General features: G+C 54.9%; 1 protein-coding gene across 1 annotated transcript; it reads right to left on the bottom strand.

Annotated features, from left to right (window-relative positions):
• Window positions 1–6,341: 6,341 nt before the first annotated feature.
• Window positions 6,342–11,373, bottom strand: LOC113405913 (G-protein coupled receptor 54-like). The gene is made up of 5 exons (XM_026647235.1): window positions 11,064–11,373; window positions 8,243–8,367; window positions 7,879–8,014; window positions 6,943–7,181; window positions 6,342–6,701 (listed from the first exon to the last, which is right to left on the bottom strand). The coding sequence occupies exons 1-5, from the start codon at window positions 11,371–11,373 to the stop codon at window positions 6,342–6,344; spliced, it is 1,170 nt and encodes a 389-aa protein (XP_026503020.1).
• Window positions 11,374–12,154: the final 781 nt, after the last annotated feature.

Here is a 12,154-nt window from a genome sequence, read left to right as displayed (position 1 = left end):
TAGATGACCTCCTGAGGTCCCTTCCAACCCTGATATTCTATGATTCTATGACTGAGGGTTGGCTTATATAGTCACAGGTTTACAATGGCTCCAGTGGCTCCATGGAGCTGGGCCCATGCTCAGAAGGGGCCCCGGCCTGCTCCGCTTGCACTGCACCCCAAGACCCCTCTGGGTCCCCCCACCCACCACTTGCTCCTCTTGGCCTGCCCACCGGCTGCCTCCTCAGCCTCACTCCCCTGCTCCTCTCTGCCCACTGGCCAGACCCCAGTGCAGCTCCGGCTGTGGACAAGCTCTGTGGGACCTCGCCTGTCTCCCCAGAGCTGAGCTGCCTGGGACTGGTGCAGAAGCCTGGCCACTCTCAGCTGGGGGAGTGCGGGGGGAAGGGGACAGTGCGGAGAGCTTGGCTGGGCCCTTCCAGGGGAAGTGCGTTTTGGGGGAGCCCGGCCGGGGCAGGCCCTGGCCTGGCTGATCACACCACTCCCGAGGGACCGGAGCGATTCCCCGCCCCATGACCAGGCTCAGCCTGGCAGACACAGTTGCCACCCAGCAGGGCCAGTGAGTGTGGCTGGAAGGCAGGGCGTGGGGGAGTTGATTTCTTGCAGGGGTTGGGGGTGCTGGGCTGTGAGGGGGCAGGGAAGATGTGTATGTTGGAGCACTAGGGAGTGGGGGCATAAGCACCGACTTCTGCTCCCGTCGGTGGGTGCTCAACCCCGCCTCTGCCCCCAGCCCCGCCCCAACCCTACCCTTTCCATGAGGCCCCTCCCCCTCCCACCCCTGCCCTGCCCCCATTCCATCCCCTTCCCCAAAGTCCAGGCCCCAACTCCACCCCCTCCCTGCCCCTATTCCAGGAGGTGAGGGGGATCTAGTGCTTAAAGTTGGAGGGCAGGCTGGGAGACAGGACTCCTGGGTTCTATCCCCAGCTCTAGGAGGGGCATGGGGTCTAGTGGTTAGAGCAGGGGCCTGGGAGTCCGGACTCCAGGGTTCTAGTCCCAGCTCTAGGAGGGAAGTAGTGTCTAGTGGTTAGACCATGGGGGTGCGGTTCTGTGAGTCAGGACTCCTGGGTTCCATCTCTGGCTTTGCAGTAGGCTTATTATGTGACAAGGTAATTGGTTCCATTCTCTATGCCTCAGTTTCCCCATCAGTAAAATAGAGAAAATTATTAAGTGTGTCATGGCAGAGCCCTATCATGCCAAGTGCTGCACAGAGTGAAAGACAATCACTGCCCCAAAGAGCTCACAGTCTGACAAAGGAAGGGTTAACATCTGCATTTTACAGATGGGAAACTGAGGCACGATGCGATGACAGGACTTGCCAAAGGTGACACAGGGAGTCTGTGGCAAAACTGGGGATTGAACCCACGTCTGCTGAGTTCCAATCTAGTGCCTAAACTAATGGAAAGAAAAAACAGTATTTCCTCACCTCCACGCAGGGAGTGCAAGGGTTAATTCATTAGCATTGAAAAGCGCTAGGGACTCCTTGCGTGGGGACAGGGATTAGAGAGCAATGATATCAATATATAGCACTGTTATCACAGCTGATTGAAAAAACAGCACAAAATGTTGCCTTGATTAAAAAAAAATTACTCCTGTTTCCAAATTTTTATATTTTAAAATACAGCTCATCGAAAAGCCCAAACATTTTGGACACCTATTTCTCATTAACAATTTTTTTTGGAGTCAGGGGGAGGGTGTTAGCAAAAAATCGATTTGGGGACAAAAATGTGCATGAAAAATCAAAATTTGGCAATTTGCTACCTGCTGTAATGATTCCACTCCAGTGGGTGCCGGCACTGCCTCAGCTGAGCTACCGCCGTCCTTCACCCTCCTGTCACATCAGAGTATACTGGCTGGAAGGCCCTAGAATTTGGTCAGGAGTAGGAGAGGATTTGGGGAGTTTCACTGATATTTATTTAGTCACAAACTTTCGGGCAACAGTGGGAGTCATTTACACAGCTTTGCTCAGCCAACTGGGGAAGAAATCCAGCAGCACATGACATATGTGGTCAATAAATTCAAGGGATCGAATGATTGACCAAACATTAGTTCCTACAGGGTGCGTGGTATGAACGCTGGGGGGTTTCAGTGGACTGCATTGCTGTGTTTCTGAGGAGCATGTCTGTGTGCAGGGTCAGGTGGGGAGCAGGCCAATGCAGGCGACTACCCAGAGCACCATGGTCGGGGGATCTGCCATGGTCAAGAGGCAAGGAGTGAGGTGGGCCTCGGGTGTGAGGCTGCGGAAGGGAGCTTGGGGCAATGGGGGGGGAGACAATGAGGCTCAAGGGTGATGCAGGGAGTGGTGGGGAGGCAGATATGGCCATGGGCATGGGTGGGGAGCTCAGGGAGGCAGCTGGAGCCAGAGGCCCCAAAATACAAGTTCACCCAGGATGTCATATTCCTTAAGGCCGGCCCTGATTATAAGCCTGACACTTCCAGTTATAAGACCCTGTTTTCAGTCGCTTATAACTTTGCCAGACTTTATCCATTTCTGAGAACGAGGCTGGGGAAAGATATGTTCTTTTGTGCATGTTAAAAAAATCTCGTGACCTATTCTTTGAGTAGCTCTAGCACTCCCGGCTTTGAAGCAGGGACTTGAAATTTGGCTGAGGAGTTGCTTTCGTATGAGGGATGTGCCTTTTGCTTTTCTGGTGAAAATTCACCCAAATTTGAACAAATTCTAAGCCTTTAAAAAAATCACAGTTTGAGACTTGCTAGAGCTTTGCTGTTAAATATCCCTAAAGACTTTGGCTAAACTTAGTATGCTCCAGTCTAAGGCTAAGCAGACCAGTCCTAGGTGAGAGGCAGGGGAGTAGATTGGGACACAGAATCTGGGCAGGAGCCTGGGACTGAAGACTGGTGGGGAGGAGAGAGAAGGAAATTGGGACTAGGATTTGGGGTGGAGAGAGATTGGGACCAGCTGGGTAAGGAGACTGGGACTTGCACCAGGGGACAGAGGGGACTGGGACTGAGAACCAGAAAGGGAAATGAAGGTGGGGTGGGACTGAGATCAGACGAGGAGCTGGGACAGAGGCTGGGAATCAGTGAAATGGGCAAGGAGCGGGCACTCAAAATGGGCAAGGAGTGGGCAGTCAAGCACTCAAAAGTTAGGAAATGCCAGAATAAAGGATGGCTGTGTCACCTTAACTCTGCTCCTTGTGCATATACATTATGGCACAGTCTTTCATTACATGACTGCATACTATTTTTGTCACAAACCCCTGTCTCATTCAGTATACAGGTTGGACTTGGTCTAGGGTTGTACAGTGAAGTCTGTAGAACCCCTGCCTCATTCCCTGAACATGTTAGAAGCTATGTAGTGAAAGAGCCAGGGAGTGGCAGGCTGAGAAAAGAGGATCTCATGGTTGAGATAGTTAAATTTTGCCCTGGAGAACTGGATTTTATTCCTGTCTCTGTCACTGAGTTCCTGTGTGCTGCTGGTCAAGTCACTTAAACCACACTTTTCACAGGCAGTGACTAATTGTGTATTCCTCATTTCGTGGGTGTCTGACCTAAGACCGTGAGCACTTGCAGCTGCACCCGCAGTCAGTAGGAGCTGTGCTTTGAACATGCTATCTATTGTGTAACAAAAAATCAGGTCCTAGGTGTCTCATATTAGACACCCAAAATTAATGGATTCTCTTGCCCTTAATCTCCTTGTGCCTCATCTGTGAAATGGGAGTCATGCCTCCTCTTCTTTAATAGCTGTGAAGCACTCGGATGTTATAGTGATGAGCACCCTAGAAAAGCCCAAGAAGAAATTAATAATTCTGTCTTCAGAGCAGGATATGAATCACGTTCAGTCAATAGTCAGGGGACACCATTGAACAAGGAGAAAGCAACCTATTGAATACATCCATCCTGTGCACTGAATCAGGCAGGGGTCCGGTGGAAAAACTAGCATGCGATCATGTATTCATAGACTACACCGTAACGTATTGGGAAACTGAGGCCCAAGAGGGCGTTGGTGACAGAACAGGGAATTGAATCCTAGCTGTCTCACTTCTAAGCTTGTGCGCTAACAACTGCACCACCCTTCTTTCATTCAGTGCCTCTGTCCATGTCACCACTAGCTAAAAAGTTGTATTTTAACTGTGCAATAACTAACGTTAAATACCCCATTGTGGCCAAGGCAAGCTGTAATGTTAGCACAGGGTGTTCTGGTGGAGTTAAAAATACACTTTTCCCTAGTATAAGCACCAGCTCCTTGTACCGGTAGCCTAGCCATAAGGGAAGGATGTACCCAAAGAAATAATGGAGCACATGGGTTTCCATGGGGCAGTTCTGTACAGCGGAGCAGAGCTGGTCAAAAAATGGACTTTCCAACCTGCAAAAAAATCCAAAAAAACCCCAAACCCCAGTCCCAAATCAGGATATTTCAACATTTTTCACTAAATGAAATTCTTGAGGAAAAATTGTTTCAGGGCAATCCAAATGCTTTGATTTTGATAAATACAAAATATTTTGATTTTGACCCTTGATTTTTCAATATATAAAATGTAAAATTCTCAATGAAAAGTTGTTTCAAAAGAAAAGCCAAAAATCCAAACTTTTTTCCTGAAAATGTTGCAATTTTGACATTTTCAAAACTTTTGACTGTTTTGACATTTTCAAATCCCCCCCTCCCCAGTTTTCTAAGCAAAATTTCATCAAAGTCCATAAGATTTTGCCAAAATTTTTGGTTTAACCAAAATGGCATTTTCTGATAGAAAATGGTTTCAACTAAAATTTTCCAACCAGCTCGGAGGAGCTTTGTTCCCCCTTGTGGCTCCTCTTCGTGCCCCTTTGCACCAGCACCGGGGCTGGCGCTGCCCACTCCCAGGTGCATTCCTGGGGCACTAGCACTGTGGGACGCAAGGCACTGTTTAAATGCAAGGGATGACAATCCAGGTGTTTCTCCGCTGGCTGCTGGCATCCTCTGACTGCTGGGCGACTGTAGACAGAACTGGCACAGCTACTCACTGCAAACACTTTACTCAGTCCATTCTGCCCATGAACCCATCACGACCCCAGCAGATTTTCGCAGACACTGAAATTGTTGGATGAAGGGGGTTATTTAGGGAGCTTTTATTTTGTGACTGTTGTGGTTGCACTCTGGAGGATGTGGAACACAGATGGGAGAGCAGAGTCTGTGCATTTCTCCTGTGAAACAGTCTGCAGTGATTCTGGCAACAAGATGGCTGCCATCTCTGTGGCTGATCTGCACAGGACAGGTGGCTGTGCCAGCCCCAGCCCTGGTTTTGTAACTCAAGCTATCTACAGCAGCCCTGGCTTTTAGCTTTGGATATTGCCAAGATGGTGGCCATCACACCTGCTGCACAGGGAGCTCCCACATGAATAGGTTTTGCAGCAGGCTCAAGAACCCCCTGCTCAGGTGCCCTAAAACTGACCCACCCACACTCCACAGCCTTCAGGACGCCCTGATGGCCACTGGGAAGGGGGTGGATATTGTCTGTTTCAGTCCCAACCCTCCCCACACAGAACCCCCACCCCGGTTGGCTGAGCCACTACTTTGGATTGGCCAACAAGCCTACATGGAAGGGTTGTTGTCATTGACTAGTTGCTTTGTTTTTAAACCCCATTGGCTGCGTGGAGCTGTGGGGCAGGCATAACAGGGGGACTGATGGGAGCAGCAAAGAGCAATAAGGGGACCTACAAGCTGGACAGATCCAGCAGAGCCCTGTGCTCTAGGGCCTACAGGGTGCTGCTCACCGAGGGCCAGTCACCGGCTGGGGCAGAGGGGCCTGGGGCGGGTGTGTGTCTCAGCCCAGGTCCCTGTGGATGAGTTATTAAGCCATTGGCCCCCTTGTTCGGAGGGAAGACTTCACTCTCAATCCTCCAGCCTGGCATAGGAGACACCTTGCCAGACGCCCCCCACCCCAAACATCAGGCCAATGTCTCCTTACAAAGCCAAAGAGTTTTATTTCCAGATGCTCTGGGCAGATCCCTGAGGCGCCAGCAGGGATGCTCAAGGCTACGATGATGTGCCGAGGACACTGGTACGCTGGGGCGGAGGGAGGGAAGGAAGGCATCTGGCTTAGGACACACACTTCCCAAAGTGTCCGCTTGTTTCTGGTTGCCTCAGTATTTGGACTGTGAGGATGCCTCAGCCTGAGCACAGAGGAACCCCAAATAAGAAGGCACTTTGGGAAGAACCCCTGGCCCTGATTATCACTGGCCCCTTCCAAGCCAGGGATTCTGAACAGCCAGTCACCACAGCTTCCATTGAATGGTGCCTCTTGCCCTGAGCAGTGTCAGTGTGGCCCAGCAGCCATATTGGATTTACCACCTCAGCGTCCACAGCCAGGACGAGCAGGCCGCATAGGGCTGGCACGCCTAAGGCTGAGACTAGGTCTCCTCAGTGACGAACTTCATCTCGGCATTGCGGGAGCCGGAGAGGACGGCGCCGTCCCGCACCCGGCGCCGGAAGAGGAAGGGGAAAGCCTTCTTGAAGGACTTCCTGAAGCTGTCACCCATGAAGGCGTAGACGATGGGGTTGATGGAGGAGTTGGCGTAGGACATGCAGTTGGCCCACGTCTTGATCTTGTAGGTCTCGTAGTTGGCCTGGAAGCTGCCATAGAAGCCCTGGAAGAGGAGGTAGAGCTGGATGGGGCCCCAGCACACAGTGAAGAGTACCACGATCACCACCACCATCTTGGACACCTTGGCCCTCATGGCGACAGAGTGCTCGGACAGGTGCTGTACCTGCTGAGAGAGGGGAGCAGGAACAGAGGCCTGGTTTAGAGCAGGGGGGCTAGGATCCAGGACTCCTGGGTTTATCCCTGGCTCTGAGAGGCGAGTGGGGTCTAGTGGTTAGAGCAGGGGAGTTGCGGGTGAGGACTCCATGCCCTATTGAGAAAAGTCCTGAGGCTGGGTGATGGGGCTTCCAGATATATTGGGCAGAGGGGGTCCCCAATACAGACACCCCAGTTTACTGCCCCTGGCTCACCTGGTAGTTGTGGTCGATGGGCTCCACGATGGGGCGCCCCACACGCTTGAGCATGACAGAGTAGCAGAGGCAGATGGTGAGCAGAGGCAGCAGGTAGACAGCCAGGAAGGTGTAGAGGATGATGCTGCGCTCCTGGATCTTGCTGGCGAAGGCCTCGATGCAGTAGGTGCGCAGCCCATACCAGTAGCCCACCTCAGTGCGGTGGTACATGGCAATGGGCAGCGAGAGAAGGAAGGAGCCTGGGGACAGGAGGGCAAAGGGGTGAAAGGCATGACGGGGCCAGTGCTCTGGGGAGACCTGGGGTCCAGCTATGGCTCTGAGCATAAGGAGAACTGATTTGGCACATTCATGAATGGCTGAGGCTGATCAGCAATGGCTCTCGGTTAGCATCCGTCTCTGTTCAGCAAAGACCCAGGAGAGTAGAATAGCAGGGGGCTGTGGGTCAGGATTGAGGGGCAAAAGCAGAGATGAGGTGGGGAGGCAAGGCCTGGAATAGCAGGGGATACAGGTTGGGATTGAGAGGTGCCAGCCGAGCTCTGTGTGTAGGGATCCTGGGCTGGGATACCAGGGGGCTGTGGATTGGATTGAGGTGAATTAGCAGATTTGTGGGTGCTGGTGGGATAGAATCAGAACAGAAGGTGGAAGCTTCTATTGACCATCAGATGCCAAGGCACAAATATAAATTCCCTCTGCCTCTGTTTAGAGATCCCAGAGGAGACCTTGTGCTGGGTATGGGGCTGTGCTGCTGGGCTCAGGACTGGCCAGGATCAGGCCAGGAATCCCTGGGAAACCTTTTACAAGAGCTTTGCAGGGTCGGTGTCCTGGATGCATGTTCAGGGACACAGCTCTCCTCCCTCCTTCCCTTCCTTCCATCACCCCTAGGGGGCCCCTTCCCCAGCTCTTTGCTCTCCCCCAGCCCTGACACATCCCACTCACTGATCCAGATGGCCACGCTGACGCCCATGGCCACGCGTGGGGTGCGGTAGCGCAGCGACTGCAGCGGGTAGAGGGTGGCATAGCAGCGGTCCATGCTCATCGCCGTCAGGGTGATGCAGGTGGCCTGCGCTGTCACCTTCAGAGAGCAAGGGTGGCCCAGTGACCCAAGGCAAAGGCAATTGGGGGGCCCTGGGCCCTTTGCCAAGCACCACCCTCCCTGCAGGGCAGGGCCCTGGCACTGTAAAGCGCCCCAAGTATCAGCAGCTGCTGCATGTCCCTCCCCAGCACACCTATGCACACACTCACCCATGCATCTTTGCACCCCCAGCCCAACCAGCCCCTCCCCGCAGCCAGCCAGCCCTACCTGTTGCAGGTAGTTGACGAGTTTGCACATGAAGTCACCGAAGATCCAGCTGGGCAGGGGGTAGAGCGTGGCAGTGAAAGGGACACAGCACACCAGGAAGATGATGTCTGTGGTTGCCAGGTTTGCTGGAACAGATGTGGAACTGGGATCAGGGGGAGGGACCATGGTGGTGACTGGCCAGACAATGGGGGGGGGGCTCGGTGGCTCAGGTGCCAGCCTGGGATCCAGAAGCCCAAGGTTCAATGCCTGGCTCAGTCACAGACATGGAAAAATTACTTGGTCTCTCCTGTGCCACAGTTCCCTCCCTCTGCTATGGGGATAACAGGCCTGCCCTTCCCCATAGGGATAAACCGCCAATAATTGGTTGGCACTGGGTGATTGGGGCTGTATGAGCCCCAGAGCCCAGGCTGAGTCCCTCATTCCTGATGCACTCAGAACAGCCCGCTGGGAATGAAGAGCTGGGTGGGAGTGGGTAGTGTTGGGAATTATGGGCAGGGCGCCTGTCAGCCCCACATTCTCCACTCCCATTTGAAGATGCCAGCCTCCCGCCTACTCCCCTTTATCCCCATTGTCTTCCCCCAACCAGAGCCACTGCCCCACCATTTATCGCCTAGTGGCCCCCCTCACTGCAGCCCCAAACACTTCTCTCTCTATTCCCCCAACTTTCCTACCTGCACCCTCCCAACCCCCAGCACTGCTCCCCCCCCGTTCTCCGAAACCCCCATATTCCCGTGCTCTGCCCCAGATACGCTATAAGAATCTGAGCCACTCACACTGGGGGGGATGTGCATCTGGAACCCCTGGAACAGCTGACCCAATGACTTGCTTTCCTCTGATCACACTCAGTGCTCTTGCTCAGGAAACCTGCCTACATTATCTTAACAGTCTGTCACCTTTGCTCTGTTTAATCAATACTGGTTTCCTTGTCCATCCAAAATCAGAGCCTGCCTGGGGATTTTAGAGCACTTTACAATGTCGCTCTTACACTAGAAAATTTGGCCTCGGGAAAACTTTTAGAAGGAACAAGGACATGCTTGAGACACAGTAGCTGAAAGCTGCCCCCAGCAGGGCTCAAACTTAGCACACAGGTGCAATTTAGGCTGAAGATTTACAGCTCCAGGCCTTTGAGCCACCCACTCACTTTAATATATGTTCTCTGCTGCTGTTAACAGAACCCTCCTCTTGCTACACATGCCAAGTTCAGTCTCTTTGGGCTGACAGTTCAACGTATTCTGACCCAGAAATCTCAACTCTAAGGGTACGTCTATACCCAGCCACTAGTTCGGCGGCTGGCAATCGAACTTCTGGGTTCGACTTATCGCGTCTTGTCTGGACGCAATAAGTTGAACCCGGAAGTGCTCGCCGTCAACTGCGGTACTCCTGCTCGGCGAGAGGAGTACCGCGGAGTCGACGGGGGAGCCTGCCTGACGCATCTGGGCCAAGGTAAGTTCAAACTAAGGTACTTAGAACTTCAGCTATGTTATTCACGTAGCTGAAGTTGCGTACCTTAGTTCGATTTGGGGGGTTAGTGTAGACCAAGCCTAAGTTTGCTTCCAGTGGGTGCCATGCACTAACTGAGCAACTGAGATCAGTTGGACCACAGCTGTAGTACTTTGAGCCTCTGCTGTTGGCTAAAGACATGAGAACAGGTTGGTGTTGTAAAGAGCTGGGTTTTTGGGGAGCTGTATCTCGGGAACCCCTTTCTCACACAATCCCAAATTTGGGTCACTAACTCTACCCCAAGCCCCCATGAGATGTAGCAATTTTCAAGACAATTGGAGTCAGTGTGTGGATTTCAGAGGACTTAGAATAGTCCCTCTTTAAACAGAAAGCAAGTATGGACCCCCACCCACAGCAGACTGGGTGCTCTGTTATAATGGGGGGAATGCAGTGCTACAGGGAATTTCCAGAGTCAGGGGTGTTGAGGGATCCCTGGGCTAGGATAGCAGGGGGCTGTGTCTCATGATTGAGGGGCATTGGCTGCGGGGAGCCCAGTGCCACTCTCTTGCTAATGGACAGTACAGTGCATGTTGTTGAGCCATGATGATGATCATTGATGGAGAGGGGTGTTTCAGGCCAGGAGTGGTGTGCAGGGGCTAGCACTGGGGGGGCAGCAGGAGGGAAGGCATCCAGGCACTGAGGTTGGCGGGGGTGGTTCTGGAGCATCCACCAGGAGGGTGGTGAGGCACCCAGGAGCAGGGGGGCTGGAACTGAGGCAGGGGAACCCACTGGGGTGGAGGGGGATGGTGCTCGGGAATGGGGGCGGGGCTGGTGCTCGAGCACCCAGCTGGGGGAGGGATGGTGTCCGGAGGTGAGGGGGGCTGGAGCTGGGGCATTCAGCTAGGGGAGGGAAGATGCCAGGGGATGGGAGGGCTGCTGTTGGGCACCCAGACAGGGAAGGGAAGATGCCCAGGGACAAAGGGGGGGGGGGCTGGCACTGTGTCACCCAACCAGGGGAGAGGAGGGATGGTGTCCAGAAGCAAGTGGGCAGGTGCTGGGGCACCCATCCAGGGGAGAGAAGGTACCCAGCGGCCAGGGAGGGCTGGTGCACCCAGCCGGGGGTGGGATGGTGCCTGGGGATGGGGTTGAGGCACCGAGCCAGGGGAGGGATGGTGCCTGGAGGTATGGGAGGTCAGGTGCTGGTGCACTCAGCTGGGTGAGAGAAGGTGCCCAGGGGCCAGGGAGGGCTGGCGCACCCAGCCGGGGAGGGAAGGGGCCTGGGGGGGGCAGGTTCTGGGGCACCCAGACGGGTATGGTTGGTGCCCAGGGGCTAGGGAGGGCTGGCGCACCCAGCCAGGGAAGGGATGGGAGGGATGCTCACCGATGTAGAAGTTGGTGGCTGTGCGCATCTGCCGGTGCTTGGACACCACATAGATGACGAGTGAGTTGCCCACCAGCCCCAGCAGCATGACGAGGGCATAGAAAAGCGGCACCAGCCAAGCATCCGTCAGGAACGGGGGTGATGTGTCCTCCCCACTGCTATTAAAGATCCACAGCCCCCTCCTGCCAGGGCCCGCCGGCGTGCTCATGTCCATGTGGGGGGCAGCAGTGGGCACTGGTGTCCAAGAGCCATTGTCCAGCCAGCCGCCCAACGGGGAGGGCTCTGCATCCATCCTTGGCAACCCTGCCATGCCTCTGAGCCCAGGGCAGGTGGGCGCTGGAGTCAGGACTGGTCCCTGTTTCCAACGTGCCAATCCTGGCCAGCTTCTTCCCTGGGGAGGGGGAACATATAAACAGAAAGGAAACTGAGGCAAGGGGTGGGGGTTGATCCAGCAGAGATGGGGCACAAAAGCCAGAGCCAGCAACATCACCCCCCACCCCCCGAAACGGCCAGCTGTTCCAAGTGCCTTGGCTTTGTCCTGCAACCATCCCCCCGAGACCCCCCCCGCTGAGTTGGGCCCCCCCCCCCCCCGTCCACTCACTGAGCTGCGCTCAGCTCCTGAGGACCCCTCCTAGCCCAGCCTGGCACTGCTGGGCATCAGTTTCCTTGGGCCATGCGCTGAGCTAGCCCCAGCTACTGGGGGGTCCCCTATGGAAGTGCGGGGTCGTCAAGACTCCTGGGTTCCCAACTCCAGCGGGGGGCTGGGAGCCAGGACTCCTGGTTCGATCCCTGGCTCTGGGAAGGGGGCGGGCTCTAGCCTCCCCACAAGCTGCTCCCAGTGGCCCGTTCCCCTTCGCCCCCGGCTCTCACCTGCGCTGTCCGGGACGGGGGCGGCTAGCGCCGGGCGGGCGGGCTCCGCGCAGGGCTGCGCTCTCCCGTCCCCGATGCTGCGAGCGCGGGTCTGCAGCCAGGCTGAGAGCGGCTCCCGGAGCCCCCTCGACTTACCGGGGGCGGGGGGAGCGCCAAGCTCTGATTGGGTGGTGGGAGCCAGCGCCGGGGGGATGGGTGCTGGTGGGGCTCGTCCCAGCAGG

The sequence above is a fragment of the Terrapene carolina genome, unplaced genomic scaffold, assembly GCF_002925995.2.
Source record: "Terrapene carolina triunguis isolate 2854851 unplaced genomic scaffold, T_m_triunguis-2.0 Scaffold51599, whole genome shotgun sequence".
Taxonomy (NCBI): Eukaryota; Metazoa; Chordata; order Testudines; family Emydidae; genus Terrapene; species Terrapene triunguis.
The sequence above is the reverse complement of the archived record's forward strand: the minus strand, read 5'-3'. Positions and strand labels throughout refer to the sequence as shown.

Bases quoted from the DNA above. Each gene is read 5' to 3' on its own strand.
- LOC113405913 (XM_026647235.1), bottom strand. From the start codon at position 11,373: ATGGCAGGGTTGCCAAGGATGGATGCAGAGCCCTCCCCGTTGGGCGGC. The intron at 8,368-11,063 runs GTGAGCATCCCT...CATCTGTTCCAG, and splicing joins AGCCACCAACTTCTACATCG to CAAACCTGGCAACCACAGAC. The intron at 6,702-6,942 runs GTGAGCCAGGGG...CCCCTCTCTCAG, and splicing joins CCATCGACCACAACTACCAG to CAGGTACAGCACCTGTCCGA.